Source organism: Leptodactylus fuscus, chromosome 4 (genome assembly GCF_031893055.1).
Source record: "Leptodactylus fuscus isolate aLepFus1 chromosome 4, aLepFus1.hap2, whole genome shotgun sequence".
NCBI lineage: Eukaryota > Metazoa > Chordata > Amphibia > Anura > Leptodactylidae > Leptodactylus > Leptodactylus fuscus.
The window spans coordinates 69679898-69701188 of NC_134268.1; the positions used below are offsets into that span (position 1 = coordinate 69679898).

Sequence of the window (21291 nt, forward strand, 5' to 3'; positions counted from 1 at the left end):
TCCCAGTTCTATAGATTTCTCCAAATCAGGCATGCTATTTCTGCACAGTTCCCCTCACCTAGTGTAACCATTTCAGCGTATCCTCTTATAGGGGTGCTCCGTTCCCAGGGTCCTCAAGGTCTTATCTTGACATTGTATGACCATCTATGGTAATACGGGTTAAGATGTCTAGTTTGGAAACCCCTGCTTTACCGAGATGGCGCACTCTTATCCCTGATCTCACAGACGATACTTTTTCTGATCTTCTGGAGTCAGCACAGTTTGTTTCCCCTGCTACTAATAATAAGCTGATACAAGTTTACATCCAGCATCAAAGCTATCTGACTCCTGCACGCTTACACAAAATGGGAAGGTTGAGACACCCTGGGTGCTTGCGATGTACTGGTATATATGCTGATTTTTGGCACATGATCTGGGAGTGTCTGATCATTAAAGGTTTCTGGTCCGAGGTCGTAGGCCTGTTATCTTATATACTTCTCACTCCGATTTCACTCTTACCTGTCTGTTCGGTGTTTTAGATGAAGAGGTATGGCCGCACCACTCATGTATCTTTTTACAGGAATTACTTTTCTTAACCAGGAAGGCGATTGCCCTGCGATGGATGGCTCCCAGGCCCCCCTCCTTCCCCATATTGCGGAAGCTGGTGAACTCCATTGTCCCGTATAATAACATGGTATATAAAGGCAGAGGCTGCCCTCAAAAATTTTGTAAGGTTTGGGACTTGTGGTGCGACTCTCCCTTGACACTGTATACTGACCATTCTTTTCGCTCTGCCCTGAATGCACTTGTTCCTTAGATGATCAAGGGGTGACGCTGGTCCATGCTTATACTGCATTTGGAGTAATGTGTATGTTCCTGTGCATGTTTTTCTGTTGTCTCTCGTTTTCTACTCTCGTCCTCTGCAGGTTGGATGGAGATTGATACCTCTCTCGACTTTCTGGATTAGGACTTTCTACTGGGTGATTTTAGCAAGCCTTCAATTACTAATATGGACTTTGCAACATGGTTTTTCGTTCTTGTTCTGTTTGACAAGATTATTTGGTCCAAGGTTGCTTTGGATTGTGTACCCTTTGCCATCTCTTATGCCTTGATTTTTCTTGTACTGTAATTTGTTATATACTTTCTCAATAAAACGAGTTTAAAAAAAAATAAATAAATAAATAAATATATATATATATATATATATATATATATCCTGCCTCATAAAACCTGAACAAATGTTTTAAAGGACACATGTAGATCATAGGAAGACTATGTGTTGGAACGAATAGCATATGTGAGAAGGCAACAGGGAGAGTGCTGGAGTCCAGGTATATCAGACCCAGGTTTCTGACATATGTGTGGTCCAGGGTGGATCTGGAGTAGGCCTCAGCCCAGATGTAAATCCTTGGCTCATTACTGGGCCACAAAAGGCTGAAGATCCTCCATTGTGTGCAGTTCCATGAGGTGAAAGGAGGTGTATGGTTCTGTCCTGTAACCCAGAATCTGGTGAGACGATATTGTGCCTGTTTTTTTTGTGTGGCTCGAAGTATGCCACACGTATAGTTAGGTTATCAGTTCTGTTTAGCTAGTGCAGGTATTTATTTTGTTTTTGCTGAAGTTAGGCTGTATTCTGTTTTGTTTATTTTATACCTGAAGTCAAGGTTTAGGTACTTTTTTTATTCTTAAAAAGGCAATTATGTGCCGATACTCACCTTACACTGAACAATTAGCTTAGGCTGAGCGACAGTATTTTTTACTTCATCCAGAATTTCAATTCGAAAGGGAAAAGATTGACCATTGTCAATAATAAGAACATCATTATCGGGGAACACTTTAAGTTGTTTGGGTGGCCCTACAAAAATTAAAAAGTTAATTAAAAAAATTAATCTTCAAAAGTTAAACATAATTCATGCAGCAGTATGCTTTACAAGCAACTTATTGGATTTAGCGGTCCTCTCATTGCACACTCATCATCCAGGGCTTTTTTTTTTTTTTTTTTTTTTTTTACACTTCCTGCTTATCCCATAGCAAACCTTCAGCGGAACTCCAGAACAAGCCTGGAAGAAGCTGCAGGGGCAGAACCATTGGGACGCGCCCCGGGTGGACACTGAAGCATCGGTAATAGGAGAGTATGCAAGAAGATATTCAGATCTCCTTTTACAGACCAATGAATATCTTAGCAACGTGCTGTCTTTTGCATCACCCAGTTCATTGTGTACATAAACCCCTTCTGCAATTCCCAACTGTAAATCTATTCGGATGGTGACACATGACAGATTTGGTCCAGGCCTCAGATGATTTTAATTCTCGGTAAGTGGAAGACCAATTAATTTCAGCTTTATTTAATTGATGGTCGTGAGTCATTGCTGTGAGACCATTAATGATACAGATGAAATAAATTACTGTTGCATTTAGGCTTCATGCACACAATTGTAATTGTTTTTATTGTCTGCAAAAACATATCGGCATATAACATGTTTGTATTGTATCAGTACGTCATCCGCAATCACAGATCTGCAAAAGGACTTGCATTTTCCCAACACTTGTATCTGTGAGATATGTTGCAAATACTGACAAGAAGAGGTCCTATTCCATAATTTGCAGATAGATTCTACAGCCCGGATACTGATCAGTAAAATCTACTGATGAGTGTATGGGTCCTTATACTATCCGCAAGTGTGCATAGTATACTGAAAACAACTATGGTTGTGTGCATGGAGCCTTAAAGGGGCTCTATCAGCAAAATTATGCTAATAGAGCCCCACACATGCGTGAATAGCCTTTAAAAAGGCTATTCAGGCACCGTAAATGTTATATTAAACCCCGGTCCCGTTTTTAAATAAAAGCATTAAAACATATATGCTAATCCTATCTGAACGTGCACCATGGGCGGGGATGCACGGTGCGACGTCAGCTTCGGGCACGCCTACTTCTTCTATCTTCTTGTAGTGACGCCTCTGGTTCCGTGTCTTCTTCCGTCTTCTTGTCTTCAAATCCCGCGCCTGCATAGTAGTGCTTCCCTCCGGAGCGCTACTGCGCAGACTCACTCGCCATTTTACTTAATGGCAGTTCGCGAGTGTACTGTGCAGTAGCGCTCCGGAGGGAAGCGCTACTACGCAGGTGCGGGATTTGAAGACAAGAAGACGGAAGAAGACACGGAACCAGAGGGCGTCACTACAAGAAGACAGAAGAGGTAGGCATGCCCGAAGCTGAAGTCGCACCGTGCATCCCTGCCCATGGTGCACGTTCAGGTACGATTAGCATATATGTTTTAATGCTTTTATTTAAAAACGGGACCAGGGTTTATTATAACATTTACGGTGCCTGAATAGCCTTTTTAAAGGCTATTCACGCATATGTGGGGCTCTATTAGCATAATTTTGCTGATAGAGCCCCTTTAATAAGAAGTGAAAACACTGGGGACTAGATGTGGCTATAGCCGCAATCAGATACATCATGTGGTACCATCCTTAACTGAATTCCTACAGAGAAATTTAATGCAGCTGGTGGCTGTGATTCGATTTTAAAGTGTATAATAGTTCAATATTAGGTGGCCACACCATGAGCCTTACAATTTTATATTTATGAAATCATGAGGGAGGGAGAAAAAAATCTGGAGCTATACATACCAGGCAATAGCTTTATCTTCGTAGTCTGGCTGTCTTCTGCTAAACCGGGCAATGTAACCTTCAATGTAAAATTCTGTTGGGAGACAAACCCATAGAACAAAATCTAAAATATGAGGAACTTGGCCTTCATATGTTTAATGCACAAAAATGTTCCAAAGCTACAACATTAATAAAATACTACTATCATCACATTCAAATAGAATATGCAGTTAATACAGAATGCAATAAATATTACTGTATTTTCACTACTTCAGGTAGTTAGAGAAAAGGTTCTAGTTACCTTGCCTTGGCAGTTCTTCACTTGTCCTGTAACAGTGACTCTCTTAATACATAATTGTGGCACTGTGCTGATTTCTTCATAGTCAATGTTTAGACCACTATAAGGAAAAAAAACTAAATAATTGTCCTACTTAAAAGAAACTCTTGTCAGACTAACTATAGTACAATAAAATAAAAACAGACATTTCTAAAATGGACATAAAAGTCAAACCAAGATATAACACAAAGTTTGCTTATGACCGGACACTGTAGACAAACTAATAAAAAAAAAGGGGAAAAACAATCTAAGGGTGAAAGCTCTACATTGTGAAAATGCACTGTACCTGTAAAGTGAATGAGATTCTGGATAATCCCAACCACTCGTTGCAGAAAAAAAATTGCATCAGAGAATCACAGCATGTCGAATATACCAGCAGTAACACCGGTGTTTTCCTCATCGGTATAATAAGGGCAGAAAATTCACAGAGAAATTCTAGAAACTCAATAAGAAGCCAAGTGCCAGAGAAATTCAGCTCTGGATAGTGTACTGGCTGTAGTCCTATTTCTTTTTCCCAGGAGGTGTGCAGGAGAGTAACAAAAAGGTGAACAGATTATATGGCTAGCCTGCCCTAAGGCTGGGTTTACATGGTGCTTTTTTTAATTTTTGCTGAATAACCACATATTGGTTTTAACTGCAGTAATGCCTAGCACATCACGATGCATTTCACCTCTCTGCCGACAATCAGTCAATTAAAGGCTCTCAATTGAGTGGTGATATGTGCTAGGCATTACTGTAGCCAAAAACTACAGCGTTCTTCAGCAAAATAGTGTAACCCTAACCTTATAGTGCATTTACACAACAGTTTTCCCTACTGATTACAGTACAGGACAGTATGTCGCTGGGAGGCAGGGACTACTAGCAGTATAACTTAAGGTGCAGGCCAACACACAGACTGAATTTCACGGCTGAAACTCAGCCGTGTGAATGCGCCCTTATCTACTAGATACTAAATAGGTGATTCCCATTAATCACCTAAGGGTTTCCACAGGACTTATTCAGGGTGCCCTTACATAAGGATTTTTTTCTTTTTTTTTTAAGGAAAGGTTTTGCATTTTTAATCAATCAATGATAAGTGATTTAAAAAAATTTAAATCCTTTGGCACTGCCAGGTAGTTCAGGATATTTTGCACCATTTAACAATTTTGAGATGTATAAATAAAACATAAATTACAACTAGAGCTGGACGATCTTGTAACTAGCCGTGAAGTTGGGACACTTTAAGGCTAAGGCCCCAAGCATTGCCATTTTTCCCTTTGAGATTTTCACAGAAAGTCTGCAGAGTTTTCCTCAATTATACCTATAGGTATTTTTCTGCAATGTGTGGATGGGATTCACTAGAAAACTGGAGAGTGAAACTCCAGAGCCAAACAGTGGCATTTACACCACAAAGGGCTTTACCCTAAAAAAGGTTATCCAGGTTTCTCAGACTAGAGTTTGTTGAAGGGGCTGCAGTAGTGACATCACAACAGCCGCATGTGACTGAGATTCGTGACTGGCATTCATATATCAACGTGATGACACTACTACAACTCAATCAAACATTAATGGGAAAAAGCTGAAATTGAGTGTTGGATTTCAGAAGAGAAATGCTGATTTGTTTTTTGTTTTTTTTAAGAAATCCCCTGAGGCCCAGATAACCGCTTTAACAATGAAAAATACTGTTTACATGGCTAGACTTAAAGCATAAAAACACATTTAGTTAATACCTCCCCTCCAACACTGGCTGAATATCTTCCGGAAGCAGTGTAGAGTGACCAAATTCATCTTGCACATTTAAGGGTATATTGAATGGTATCCCAACTTGAACTGGTTCCAGGGGTCCAAGAAAAAATTTAAATGGTTTGCCCTCTTGAAAAAATAAATAAATATGATTTTAATGGTCAATTTTCATGAAACTTGAAGAGTATAGACACCTTGCACTGATATATATTTATTTTTCTATTCCCATGGTGTTGTGTCCCCAATGAAATGAGATAGAAAAAAACAACTTTCTAAATACTCTCTATTAAATATTTCCTAGCATTCTGTTGCTACAGAATCTGGGCAACTTCTGTAAATAACTAGCTACCATGTTGCCATCAACACAGATAGAACTGCATACTGCTCCCAACTTTGCTGACTTGCTTTACACCCCTTTTTCTCTCACAGGCTTAGTGCTATATATACACCAGAAGGGAGGGGATGGAAGGATGTATACAGCAGATCAGAATGTGGAGAGGAAGAAAAGCATTCAAGTCTTTAAAAAGGAGGAAAGATCCCACAGGGTGTACCTAATGATACTGTAGATAGGGAGAAGAAAATTGTATATTAGTGGACAGAGAGTGTGCACCGGGAGCAGAATCGATAGAGATGGAGTGGGGGGAGAGAGAAATCATAGACTCCTAAGGGGACAAGGGAGAGGAGACAACTAATGGGCTGTCAACAGGAACTAGTGAAGCCAGGAGCATCCTGGACAAAGGACTCAGATTTAGCATATATTACTTGGAGAGACATATCGACATGAGAAAAGTCTGAAAATAGAAACAAGTTGCAAATTCCATATTGAGGGTCTGCAGCTACATTCACATCTATGCTAAAGTCTTCAGTGTTGGCTGAAAGTTGACAGAAGAAAAAAATCACGCACAGAGGACTTTTTCTTCTGCTAATTTCAGTTTAAAAACAATGGACTACTGACAGAACCCAATACACTCAATGGGATCCGCTGGGCTCCAAGAGTTCCCCAAAAACATGAACAAAGCAGAGGAGATGCTGGTGTGAAGCTTGCCTCAAAATCAATGATGGAGTGAAGTTAGTAGCCTGCAGCTTTTCAACTTGAGGTAAACCTCAATGTAAAAAAAAATTATGTCTAAAGGGATTAAATCATAAAAATGTTTTTTTTTTTCTCCCTAACACATAGAAATAGCCTTAAGAAAGGCTATCCTTCTCCTACCTTTAGATGTCTTCTTCACACCACCGTTCAGTAGAAATCTGTTTTCATCTGTATGCAAATGAGTTCTCTCGCAGCACTGGGGGCGGGCCCAATCGCTCAAACAGCACTGGGGGCATCCCCAATGCTGAGAGAGGAATCTCTAGCACAGTCTCCATCTTCGCCTGGAACGGCCTCTCCTTGCATCTTCTTCCGGCGCTGGCTTCAAACTTCTAGGCATGTGCAGTTGGCTCTGTCGCTGCGCCTCGGGCAGAGCAGACTGCGCATGCCTGTGGCAATTTTCCTGTGGCCACTTAAGCTGGGGTAAACAGTTTGAAGCCAGCACTGGAAGAAAACATAGGGAGAGGCCATTCCAGACAAAGATAGAGGTGGCACTGGAGATTTCTCTCGCAGCATTGGGGACGCCCCCAGTGCTGCGAGAGAACTCATTTGCATACAGACGAAAAAGGGGATTTCTACCAAACGGAGAAGACATATAAAGGTAGGAGAAGAATAGCCTTTCTTAAAGAGGACCTTTGACCATTTTGGGGACATGCGGTTTAATACACCGCTAGAAGGCAGACCGTGGGCTGAATTCAGAGCACTATCGGCTTTCCCTTTCTGTGCCCCGGTGAAGGTACCGTAGCTCTTCACTGTCATAAGGGCGTTTCTGACAGTCAGCCAGGAATGCCCTTTCTCACAGCTGCGTCTTTAGCGCTGTACTGTGAGAGGGTGCATTGCTTGCTGCCCAGCGATGACGCTGAGAAGTGAGGAACGCGCGCCCCCCCCCCCCCCCCCAGTACTCGTCTATGGACGAATACAGTGAGGAGAGCGAGGGGGCGTTCTTCATCGTTCTCACAGTTCAGCGCTATAGAGGCTACTGTGAGGAAGGGTGTTCCTGTCTGTCAGAAACGCCCTTCTGACACTGAAGAGCTACCGTACCAGCACCGATAGCTCTTCACCTGGGGCACAGATCGTGAAAACAGACTGAATTCAGCACACTGTCGGCTTTCTAGCATGTATATTAAACCACATGTCCTCAAAATAGTGAAGGGTCCTCTTTAAGGCTATTCCTACATGTTAGGGAGAAAAAAAATTGTATTTTAAGGGCCCGTGCACACGGAGTTTACGTGCGCGCATTTTACCATAATATACGTGTATAGAATACACGTGTGAAAATAGCAGTCCCATTGACCTAAAATGCGCGCACGTAAACTCAGTGTGCACGGGCTCCAATGATTGAATCCCTTTAAGGGTGAGTTCACACGGAGTAAGGTGCCGCATGATATGGCACGTAGACGCCGCGTGAGCTTTAGCGGGCCGTTCACGCTCCCATTGAAATCAATGGGAGCGTGGATCGTATATGCGGCGCTATTTTGCCTGCAAAAGCTCACGCGGCGTCTACGTGCCACATCACGCAGCACGTTACTCCATCTGAACTCTCCCTAAGGTGTCCAAAGTCTTTAGAATGAGCAAAAATCACCGTTGTTATGAAAAACAGCTTCAAACATTATTTCAATCAAAATGGGAGCACCGATACAAAAAAGCAATATGCTGTATGTTAACAATGCAAACAACAAACAAGAGCCACAAATGCTTACCCACAATCTTGAACATTATCTTTTTACAAGGAAGAGCTCTCCCCCCATATTTATCAGCATTGCTTTCATTTAACACGACTTGAAGTTTCAGGGTATAATCACCAAGCTTTGTAATGTTCTCTAAAACATAAGATCACAGAAAAAAAGAAACGATAAGTCACAAAAGAAAATACTTCAAAATTTCATGCTAATATGCATCAAGCAACTTAACTGTTTACAAATACGCGCCTTGGGATTATTTCATAGGAAGTGTATCTTACAAGCGAGTCCTTCACAAGTTTGCAATTAGATGGAAGGGGGAAGGGGGTGGGGGTTACACAGCTGATCTGCTTTCCCTCCGCTATTTTTGAAGGGCACCAAAAATTTAAGATACCATACTTTTTTTTATTTATGCTGATCTGTATGTAACGGAATGGCCATTTGCACCCGTTTGCATAAGTGAATCTGCTAAACGGATGTAGAAATAGCTTGATGTGAATGCACTCTAAACTGAATATGTATATTTATGTCAGTTTTTTTCTCAGTGACCATTTGTCCCTGCAGAGAAAATCTCAACTTGTCCTAGTGTGAACCAGGAGGCGTGTGAGGACTCTGGAGCAACGGGGACAGGTGAGTATGCATTATTTTATTTATTAAATTTTTTCAGTGCCCCCAGCTTATTTAAACGTTAAAAGGGTTGTCCATTTTTGTCTGGACAACTCTTTTAAAGTTAATATAATATATTTCATCAATAACATTAGGCTGGAAAACCTATTTAAGTCCCAAGTAGTGAAATAGAATGTCAATCTGACGTTCTAAAGGGGTTTATCGCGGTGAAGACACTTTTTAATTAAATTCATGTATTTCAACAAACAACTTTCTGAATGCTGTAATGTACAGAAACTATCAAAGAGATATTCATATTAAGTAACTTACCCATTTTCTTAAACCAGTATGGCCATTTTCCTCCATGTTGACTTATATGAGAAATGATTTCTTTATCCCCACTTGGCGCTTCAATAGAAATCAAAACATAAGTTGTAAAGAGATCGAAATTTGTGTTTACTATTACAGCTGCTACATTATTTTACAGTAGAGGTGATGGCATTCATAATTCTTAAAAAGTATCCTATACAGGGGTTGCCCACTTAGAATAAGTTCCTTTCTTCAGAAATCACCCCATTGATGCAGAGGTGTAGCTGCTGGAACCACTGGTGATCATGTTATCACTAAAGAAAGCTGCAAGAACTCTTCCAAATCTACCCTGCAACAAAACTGCAGTAGAAATGATGTATTACATGTAGCCCTTAACACGGTTAGCTAACAATGAAATACCAGCTGATATGCACTGTGCTGAACTGTGAGCCCAAGTCCCACTACCAAGCATTGGGCTCTCATGGTTTCTCTTTCTGATAGTTTGGTCAGAAATTTGCACACGAATAGCCTTGTTTAGATCATGCTGAAGTGACGTGGTAGTACTCATTCTGTTACTCCAAGCAAAAAGTAGCAGATCCTGGCCCTGTCCAGAGCTCCTTGTACACACCTCAACATTGAAATAACACCAGAATGGAAAAGCCATTTGCATAAAAATCTCTGATCTACAATACATTTGATGCATGTTGCTCCAACACTGTTAAAACTACGAAACACTGGTCTATATAAACCCCCCACCCCTCTCCAGTGTTCAGATTGGTTTAAAAACTTAAATTCTACTAATATTATAAATGTGAAAGTTTGTATGTTTGTGTGTTTGTTACTCAATCAGGCAAAAATGGCTGAACGGATTTGACATATAGATACATAGGAACCCTGATTAAAATATAGGCTACTTTTTATCCCGGTAAATGACGTCACTACCGTTAAGCACAAATTTACACACACACTACCTTTGAGGACCTTTGATGACGTCATCACAGGCCCTTCAGCTGTCCCATAGGATAACGCTATGTGGTGGGTGGAGCTACACACTAATTTGGGGGCGGGGCTAAACAGGAAGGAGCCGGACAGTGTGAACACTGAAGAAAATTGAGTCTCATAGAAGATCAGGAGACTACAGAACATACAGGCTGTGTGTGGCCAAGAGGAGTATATCGGCTGTAGAGTTTCAGTGAGTACAACGGAGAATCTGTTGTTCTGTCTCGAATGGGGGAGAGGAGAGAACTGTTGTACATTTCAGCAACATCCGTTCAGCCGTATCTAACACAGAAGCTGCTCAGACACCCTCACACAACATAAGCCCTGTATTCAAAATTAGCAGATGAAGAAGACTGAGGCTGAGCGCTAACAGTTTGTCTGTGTAACACAGGGGCATGTGGTCTTCGGACTGTGGTGGGGGGAGGGAGGGAGGGCGAATTGTGTCAAATTTCACCAGCAGCCATTCAGCCGTGTCTAACACAGATGCTGCTAGGACACTCAGACAAAACAATCCCTGTGACCCAAATTGCCCGATGTAGCCAAGCTGAGGCAGCGTGGTACCACAGCTTACTCTGCTCTCCAAACGGATGTGAATACAACTGGGGCTGCTGTGCATATGCACAGATGTAGCAGAGCCGACACGCGGGCGCAGGCAGATCACCGCCGACCACATTTGGATAATTAGCAGCTCATCGCCAACAACAACCCGCAGATGAAGTCACAGGCAGAAGCTAGTATGACATAATAACAGATAACAAGGATTAGTCACTTAATATCACACTAAACAATACTTACAATGTAAGAGGACCTTTAACTCCACCAAGAGTTTCTTGGAAGCTGTGTGACTTGTACCTGGAAGTTTCTGCATTGCTTCTCCTTTCTTATTCAGAATTTCAACCCGTAAAGCTCCTGAAAGCATTAAGGAACAAAAATATTAACACACCTATACTACAATCTGCAGGTATAGACAACTTTACATTAAGTCTAGTTAGGACACTTATTCACTCATCCACTAGGACCTGGGCATGGTTTACTGTCCCACATGACTTTGACTACGCCTAAAGGTAGTCAGTTGCCAGAAGCCAGAACACCAACCCAGCTAAATAGGTTAGGGTCACTTGAATCAAACAGTGATTTACACTTTCAAATTTGTGTCTGTTGTCAAGATCTTTGGAGCAATGAGGGTGTTGCCAATGGTACAAAGAAGTAAGTGGCAAATTACAAATTTTAAATTTCTGGCCAGTTTTCATCACGTTTTAAAGGTTTTTGTACTCACCGGAAAATCCGTTTCTCAATGTTTTCACTGAGGGACACAGTGGATATTAGCCAGGCCGCTTGAAGACTTGACACCAAAAACAAAAAGTATGTTGGCTCCGCCTCCAGGCAATATCCCTCTCACAGACACTGTGCTAATCAGTTGTACCGCAGCAGTCACACAAACTAAGGAAAAAAGTAACATGGAACCAACAGCAACCAACATGTCCTGAACCCGAAAAGTCAAAAAAAGTGATTGAACAGAAACAAACGTAATAACGAGGGTGGGATCTGTGTCCCCCAGTGAAAATGTCGAGAAAAGGATTTTACGGCGAGTACAAAAATTCCTCTTTCTCGACAAATTTTCACTGGGGGGATACAGTGGGATGTCCCAAAGCAGTCCCAGAGGGTGGGAAATACACAGCCATGTGAATCACCTAGCACACAGCTGCTTACAAAACCTTGTGACCCAAACTGGCATCGGCAGAAGCCACAGAATGGATCTTGTAAAAATTTGAAAAGGTGAGGAAGGAAGCCCAGGTGGCAGCCTTGCAGACCTGGGTGGCAGTACCCTGATGCCAAACAGCCCAGGAAGCTCCAACAGCTCTCGTAGAATGAGCAGTCACGTGGAAGGGCAAGGCCTTATCCTTAAGCTAATAGGCTTTCTTAATCACAAAACAAATCCATTGCAAAATGGAAGCCTTGGAGGTAAACAAATCCTTCCGAGGGCCCTCAGGGAGGACAAACAAAGTGTCCAAGCTCCGAAAAGAGTCTGTGCATGACAAACAGATCCGAACTGCCAGAACAACATCCAGGCAGTGAAGAGCATGTTTACATGGATGCTTGGGGTCTGGATAGAAGGAAGGTAAAACAATGTCCTGGTTGATGTGGAAGTAGGACATAACTTTAGGTAGAAAGGATGGAGACAGACGGAGGGCAATCTTATCCCTTTGGATAACAAGAAAGGGGGCTGCCGTAAAAGAGCAGCCAAATCAGATACCCTACGAATGGAGGTGATAGCCACCAGGAAAGCAACCTTCCAGGATAAGAGGGATATCCTGCAAAAACTCAAAGGGGAAAGCCTGAAGTACCTCTAGGACAAGGTTAAGATCCTACGGACCAGCGCTCTTTCTGCCGTGCTTTTTTTTCCCTGTGCCTTAGATGTTACAGATGCTGCCACTTGCTGTTTGGCATACCACGGGATTGGCTGCTGCTACAGAGTTCCCCACATCTGCAGAGGTTGTCTCCATATTCCTGGAGGTCCCTCAACTACATGTCTACGTAGTGGTTGTGAGCTATGGTCACAACCACTTAAAGAGGACCTTTCATTGATTTGGGCACAGGCAGCTCTATATACTGCTGGAAAGCCGACAGTGCGCTGAATTCAGCGCACTGTCGGCTTTCCCAATCTGTGCCCCGGGTGAAGAGCTATCAGTCCCGGTACCGTAGCGCTTCACAGTCAGAAGGGCGTTTCTGACACTCTGTCAGGAACATCCTTCTGCACAGCAGTGCCTATTGTGTTGTACAGTGTAAGTGGGGAGGAACGCCCCCTCCCTCTGCTCACAGTGCTCGACCATAGACGAGTATTATCAGGAGGGGAGGGGGCGTTCCTCCCCACTCTCACAGTACAGCGCTATTGGCACTGCTGTGAAGAAGGATGTTCCTTGTAGTGTCAGAAACGCCCTTCTGACTGTGAAGAGCTATAGTACTGGGACCACTAGCTCTTCACCCGGGGCACAGATCGTGAAAGCCGACAGTGCGCTGAATTCAGAGCACTGTCGGCTTTCCTGCAGTATATAGAACTGCCTGTGCCCCAAACCATGAAAGGTCCTCTTTAAGGTGAGCCTTTTACTATTTGTTTGGTATTTGCTTTCTTGCCGCTACGGTATCACGTTATTAGCGTTTGGCGCTGTTTGTTTTTCACTCTTCTCGCTGAGTCAGGTCGTGTCTGTCTCCTACAAACGCTAGGTTTAAACTGATCAGCACAGTGTCTGTGAGAGGGTTGTTGCCCGGAGGCAGAGCCAACAGACTTTTTGTTCTTCTAGTGTCAAGTCTCCTAGCGGACAGAGAAAATACCCACTGTGTCCTCCAGTGAAAACTAAATGAGAAATTTTATTTTATTGTAGTTTTACAAGATCTTATATCTTGTGGGTACATATGACTTTTTGATCAGTTTTTATTACTTTTTGTTTTTGACAGGTGATCTGTAATCAAAAACATCAATTTTGGAATCTGAATTTTAAAGTTTATAGCATTTATCATGTAGAATAAATAATGTACTAATTTTATTGTATAAGGAAAATGTTTGTTCTCGTACCGTGTTAGCCAGTGGTTATGAAATATAAAAAAACAAAAACTTGCAAGTCTTCAGTGGGTGATACCTTTTTTTTAATGGCTAACTCAAAATGATGACAGAATATGACGTTTCGAAGCTTACTCTGAGCTTCTTCTTCAGAAATATTTCCATGTCTGGCATCTTTAATTCGTTGTTGGGGCGCCCTCCTGACTCTCACATTGAGATGGACCGTGCTCACCGGGCTCTCCGCCCCCGCAGTGAAGACCCCGGAAAACCAAGAGATGTCATTTGCCGGATCCATTTTTATGCTACCAAGGAAGCCATCATGCATAAGATTAGAGATGTTGGCGCAGTGGACTTTAAGGGATCTTCTTTATCAATCTACCCGGATCTATCCAGATACACTATTCGGCAGCGCGCAGCCCTGAAGCCTCTCCTCTCTCTCCTCCGGGAGCGAAAAATTCCCTACCGCTGGGGTTTTCCATTTTCGTTGCAAGTACGCCGGGGTGACCGACTGCGCTCTCTTGCCCATCCAGATGATCTTCCGAACTTTCTGCGATCCCTGGGTTTGCCACCTTTGCAACTTCCTGACTGGTCTTCCCTGCTTGCCGACCCTAATCGGTCCGGCCCTTTTCGCCTGCAATGGGACTCTGCAGAGGACTTGGATGACTCAGGCCCCCTGCGTCCTCAAAGGCCTCAACGTCAGCATAGACCCTCTTTTGTCCGAGGGTCCCAGAAGTAACTGTCTACATTGCATTTTGGTTGTCTGTGACCGGACTCTGTGAGTTTGTTCCATGCCCTGTTTTACTGTGATGACTTTTTCTAATCTTCTCCTTTCTAGGTTTTTGCCTATACTTATACTTATATGTTAATTGCCATAGTTTTCTAGCCGCCTCCTACCTCTGATATGTTATTTGACTATGTAGATGCTCGTGTGTCGGAGCCGGAGCTGCTCTCCCTTTTGATTGTGTCTTACACTCTTCTTTGTGTATTTCTCTTCTGTTGCTCTGTTTTTGGCCGCGTGGCTTGCCTTCTTTGTCCCCACATAGCCTTGTCCCTGCAGTGCGGGGTCATCCGGAGACTTGTGCTCCTGTTGTCTAGCTTTCCCCCGAGGGTACCCCGCAAGCCCTCTTTTTGTGTTCTTCTTCAGTGTTTTGTGTGAGGTCTCTAGTTCTCTTGAGGTCTCGGATCTCTGGTCTTTAGTTCTTGTGTGTTCTTTGTATAGTTTGTTCTCCCCCCCTCCCCTCCGTTTTTCCCTTCTGTGTCTTATTTGGTCTTTGTTCCCCCCTAATGTCGGATATAACCGTCTCCTCTTTCAACGTTAAGGGGCTCAATGTCTCTGAAAAGCGTTCACAAGTATTGTATGATGCCCATAAGCGTAGGGTGCAAATTCTATGTTTGCAAGAAACTCACTTTCTGGCTACCTGTACAACCACAATTAAGAATAAAGTCCAAAACTAGAAAAATAGCTACAGCCCTCATCCAAAGTGACATACAATTCAAAAATAGGTAAAAAACCTTGTGCACTCACTCTGTCCGTTTGCTGGTTGCTGTGAATCGTGGAACCTCAAGACCGGTGCCAGGAAATCTCTCTCGGCTGAGATGAGGTCAAATGGAAGCAAATTTGAAGAAAATCCAGCACTGCAGTCAGGTATCCATATAAAATAAAACTTAACTTTTATTGACTTGTAGTTGCTACATTAAAAAATCTGTGTGCAGCAATAGGAGTAGCAGAAGCCTACGCGTTTCGGGATAGACACTTACTTATGGCATACAGAGCTGTAATATGCTGCAATCTTATATAAAAATAAAAGAGACACACATAAAATCCAGGCCCCTCCCATCTGCACATAGACAGGAAGTTAATTAATTAAGCAACATCTGTGATACATGCGATAAGATGCAAGTGAAACAGGAACGAAAGCAGACAAAGTTGGCGGATTGTAGTCAAAATAGTTCAAACAGGTTAAGGTAAATAAGTAAATAAATCATAATTTTTAGTGACATAGATAAAACGTGACATGACCAAGAGATGTAACATCTTCATTACATAGTTGTGGCACCATACTGAAGAAACATAATGACAACATCCCTTTCTATGGTGCATAATGCACCAGGAGGATAGAGTACGTATTATACTAATATTAGTATAATACGTACTCTATCCTCCTGGTGCATTATGCACCATAGAAAGGGATGTTGTCATTATGTTTCTTCAGTATGGTGCCACAACTATGTAATGAAGATGTTACATCTCTTGGTCATGTCACGTTTTATCTATGTCACTAAAAATTATGATTTATTTACTTATTTACCTTAACCTGTTTGAACTATTTTGACTACAATCCGCCAACTTTGTCTGCTTTCGTTCCTGTTTCACTTGCATCTTATCGCATGTATCACAGATGTTGCTTAATTAATTAACTTCCTGTCTATGTGCAGATGGGAGGGGCCTGGATTTTATGTGTGTCTCTTTTATTTTTATATAAGATTGCAGCATATTACAGCTCTGTATGCCATGAGTAAGGGTCTATCCCGAAACGCGTAGGCTTCTGCTACTCCTATTGCTGCACACAGATTTTTTAATGTAGCAACTACAAGTCAATAAAAGTTAAGTTTTATTTTATACGGATACCTGACTGCAGTGCTGGATTTTCTTCAAATTTGCTTCCACGATTAAGAATAGATATTTTCCGCAGTGGTTCCATAGTAGCAGTGCTTCGGGTAAGGTTAAGGGGGTGGCCATTTTTTTCCATAAAAATCTCCCGGTGAAAATCTTAGATTCTTTAGTGGATAGTGAGGCGAGGTACTTATTTCTTATCTGTGAAATTTCAGGTGTTGTCTACATCGTCGCTAATATATATGCTCCCAATGTTGATCAGGTTCCTTTTCTGCTATCTGCCCTGTCTGCGCTCCAGTCCTTTGCCAGGGGTCACATGATTGTCTGCGGTGATTTTAATCTCCCGCTTAACCCTTTGCTGGATACTTCCACGGGTAGGTCCCAGATTTCTTATGGCGCTCTAAATAAGGTCCGGAAGGCGTTAAACGCCTTGCTGTTGTGTGATGTTTGGCGAATCCTCCACCCGACCGACAGGGACTATTCCTTTTTCTCCCATCCTCATGGTTCGTACAGTAGGATTGATTATATCTTCTTTTCTCATAATCTTCTGTCCTCTGTCTCAGCGGCCTCGATTGGTGTGGCCTCTCTCTCTGATCATTCTCCAGTTTCCTGTGTTTTTCGTTTGCCTGTCTCCAGCTCGCGGTCAAACACTTGGAGATTGAATGAATCGCTCCTTCTTGATCCGCAGTGTTTGGCGGAGCTGAAACTTTCTGTCTCTCACTTTGTACAGGATCACTCTACGGATGTTACCTCCCCATCGATACAGTGGGAGGCTCTGAAATGTGTTCTCCGCGGAGTGCTAATGAAGCATGGTGCGCGTCTAAATAGAGAGGCTGGTCTAAAGCTTCGCTCTCTCTTGAGCGATCTGGCAACTTTAGAAGCCCAGCACAAGCGTACGCTCCAGCAGGCGACTTTGGCGTCTCTGACCGCTACGCGTCAGGAGATTAGGTCTCTTCTTGAACGGAAACATCAGCGGCTCCGTCTATTAGGTCAGCGTTCCTTTTATGAATGGGGTAACAAAGCGGGCCGCCTATTGGCGCGGGCAGTTCGAGAGCGCCATGCAGCCCAGCATGTCATGGCTCTTAAATCGCCCTCGGGCTCTATCACTCATACCACATCTGCCATTGCCGCGGCCTTTCAGGAGTACTATAGTTCCCTCTATCATTTACCTCCCCCGGGTCTGGTTCATCCGGCTCCTGCCGCTGGAACCTCTCTTCCTCAATATATCGCTAGTACTGCCCTTCCGTCTCTGCGCCCAGAGGATGTTGATGCTCTGGAAACTCCTTTTTCTGCGAGTGAGCTAGAACTGGGTATTGCCTCCCTCCCCGGGGGCAAGAGCCCGGGCCCTGATGGTTATACGGCTCGGTTTTTTAAGGTGCTTAAGGCTGATTTGACGCAACCGCTCCTGCGTGCGTTTAACTCCTCTACCTCTGGGGTCCCCTTCCCCCCTGCTTTCCTCCAAGCCCATATTACCGTAATACCTAAAGAAGGCAGGGACCATTTGCTCTGTGCTAATTATAGGCCAATCTCGCTTCTGAATACTGACGCTAAGCTTTACGCTAAGTTGATAGCCAATCGCCTGAGCCCGTTCATGGGAGAGCTTGTACATCCTGATCAGGTGGGGTTTATCCCTTGTAGGGAGGCCCGGGACAACACCCTGCGGGCCTTCTCTGCAATTCATCATGCACAGCGCTCTCGAACCCCTATGATGCTGTTGTCTCTCGATGCGGAGAAGGCTTTTGACAGGGTGGACTGGAAATTCTTAGAAGCTACCTTGACTCAAATAGGCCTTGGCCCAGCCATGCTTGCGCGCATTCAGGCTCTCTACAGTTCTCCCATGGCTCGGGTCCGGGTTAATGGCTCACTTTCCCCCCCCTTTACTATTTATAATGGCACTAGGCAGGGCTGCCCGCTCTCCCCTCTTCTGTATGCGCTATTAATGGAGCATCTCTTAGTCGCTATTAGGAACAACCCTGATATCCGAGGGCTGCAGATGCGTAATTGTCACCTTAAGGTGTCTGCTTTTGCGGATGACGTTCTCCTGTTCATCACCAACCCGCTCACTTCACTCCCGTCCGTGCTTAAGGTGATTAGCACTTACAGCTTCTTTAGTAATTATAAGATCAACTTGACAAAAAGAACAGCCTTAGATGTCTCACTGCTTCCGTCGACCCTTGGTGCCTTGCGTTCTTCCTTTCCATTTTCTTGGTCCCCCAGATCCATTAAGTATCTGGGAGTGCAGCTGCCCCGTAATTTGGGAGATACCTATTCGCTGAACTTTCTTCCCATACTCCGCACTTTGCGGTCTGATCTGGAGCGCTGGGACGCCAAGGGTCTCTCGTGGCTGGGACGCATCAATTTATTGAAAATGAATGTCCTCCCTAGGTTGCTGTATCTCTTTCAGACTGTCCCGGTGATCCTACCTTCGTGTTTTTTCTCAGTGATTAACAAAGCCTTCACCAAATTTGTCTGGGCCTCGAAACCCTCCCGTATTGCTCGCAGTACACTAGCTCGCTCCAAACGAAGAGGAGGCCTGGCGGCTCCAGACTGTTTGAAATACTATCTTGCGGCGGTTGCTACGCGCATTATTGACTGGCATCATTCGGCCAATACTAAGCTCTGGGTCTCCCTCGAGGACTCATTGAGCCCTGTCCCCCTCACTGCACTTCCCTGGCTTCATGAGAAGTACTGGACCGATGATAAACGGTATCCACTTCCCTATATAGCACGCCAGACTATGGGAGTGTGCCGTAGATATAGTTCCATGCGCCTCCTCTATACGAACGATGGCCCCATGACGCCCATATCGGGTAACCCGGACTTTCCTGCAGCATTGGGCTCTTCCTTTTTGTTTTATCGCGTCGGCTCTCCCACCCTTCGCTTTAAGCAGGTCACTTCTGCCTCTTCGCTTCTCCCCCACTCTGAGATTTTGATTCAATCCTCTGGTTCGGATACGCCTATCTCCTCTTGGCAATACTCCCAGCTATCTCATTTTTATTCCTCTTTGCTGCCCTCTCGGGACCTTCATCGATCCTTGTCGCTGTTCGAACGGCTCTGTATCTCTTCCACTCCTCCCTCCCACACTGTCTCCCTTCTGTATGGTCTCTTGTTGGACGGGGTTGAGGATTCGCTTCCGTCATTTACTGGTGGGTGGGAGAGGGAATTAAGGGCCTCTTTCCCTCCTGATGTGTGGTCTTCGGCATTTCGTGCATGTCATACTTTCTCTATATCATGCAGGGCGCAGGAGACCAATTTTAAGATACTTTCCAGTTGGTATCGAGTCCCAGCCCTCTTTCATGATATCTACCCCTCCACCTCTGACAGGTGCTGGAGATGTCTATCCGACCGCGGCACGATGACTCACGTTTGGTGGGGGTGTCCTCTATTACGCCCTTTTTGGACTGGGGTCAGACAGGTTATTCGGCAGGTAACGGGGATTGACTTGGAGGACGACCCGGCCCCGCTCCTTCTTTCCCTGTTCTCCCGGACGTTTTCTAAACCTACCCGTAGACTTCTCGGATTTTTGTTGGTGGCAGCGCGCTCTGTCATTCCCAGATTGTGGAAATCCACGACCCCTCCCTCGCTCATTTGCTGGCTGAATGAGGTTCTAGCTCTTCGAACGATGGAGACCCTGGTTGCCGAGCTCCGACAAGATGATACCAAGCATCGTCAGACTTGGCTCCTTTGGAACCATTTTTACTATTCTGCCGACTTCCGTTCCCTCTTTCCTTCTGTGTCCCCTGTGTAGTGTCCCCCTGTGCGTTTTGTCTGTTTCGCGTGTCCCTGTTCCCTATGCTATTTGATTTCTGTTTGCTCTAAGATTTTTTACATAGGCTTTGTTTTCAGCTCTGCTGCGCCAGAGCGTTTGCCTGTTTTGGTTTATTGTTTTTCTTCATTTGTTTTTCACCTTGTAATCCCCCCCTTCTTTTTTCCCACCCCCTCCCTTCCCTCCACCCCTATGGTATGCCTTGATTTGACTCTTTTGTTTATTATTTCCCCCCCTCCCCCCCCCCCCTACCCCCCTTCTTCCCCGGTTTTGTAAAAATTTGTAAAACCTTCAATAAACTTCTAATGTTGAAAAAAAAAAAAAAAAGTGTTAATGGGACATATGCTCTCTGATTGGTGATGGGAGGGGCATGATATTGTGAACCAAAGTCCAGGTCACCACCTCCTCTAGCATTATTTGAAATCACAGGGACATTCTCTTCTTCCTGCAGCTGAATGTGTTTCCTGCGCATTGGTTGAAGTGAAAACTGCAAGTATATGCAGCTTCAACTTCAACCCCCATGGCTAAGGAGTTAGAACAGTTTAAGTAACTTCTAACTATGCAGTTTTACGGACTGTCTTATGCTCGAGATAAGCTGTTATGTACTTTTCTAAAATCCTGGGCAAGTGATGAAGTAGCATATCAACCCCCTAGCAGGGGGTAGCATATCAAGCACAGTTAAAAGGGGTATTCCCATGAACATAATAATATCTACATTTGTAGAGAATTAAAAGTTAAACATTTTTGCAAATATAAGAAGTTAAAAAGTCTGCAGAGTTTTAAAGATTTCCTCTAACCATCTCAGTGCTGACAGTTTGTTGTCTTATTCAGTTACCAATGAATACGATCAGGAATGCAGAAACTTTCTAACATCTGGAAATTGTCAGAAGCACCTCCATAATTTACTTATTGCAGCTGGGTTGTCAGGAGTGGACACTACATGTATTAGATGATATCCTGAGTGCCATAAAGGAAATCATAGCTGATTTCCTGACCTCAGAAAGTCCTGTATTAATGGTCGTATCC

General features: G+C 43.7%; 1 protein-coding gene across 1 annotated transcript in view; it reads right to left on the reverse strand.

Moving 5' to 3' along the window:
- SMCHD1 (structural maintenance of chromosomes flexible hinge domain containing 1) overlaps positions 1 to 21291 on the reverse strand; it is a 100728-nt gene that overhangs the window by 43592 nt on the left and 35845 nt on the right. The window contains exons 17-23 of the mRNA XM_075270624.1: positions 11125 to 11238; positions 9352 to 9429; positions 8437 to 8556; positions 5637 to 5778; positions 3892 to 3988; positions 3612 to 3684; positions 1695 to 1834 (exon numbers count right to left, since the gene is read on the reverse strand). Of these exons, the coding sequence (XP_075126725.1) occupies positions 1695 to 1834; positions 3612 to 3684; positions 3892 to 3988; positions 5637 to 5778; positions 8437 to 8556; positions 9352 to 9429; positions 11125 to 11238 (764 nt within the window). The remainder of the gene's footprint in view (positions 1 to 1694; positions 1835 to 3611; positions 3685 to 3891; positions 3989 to 5636; positions 5779 to 8436; positions 8557 to 9351; positions 9430 to 11124; positions 11239 to 21291) is intronic.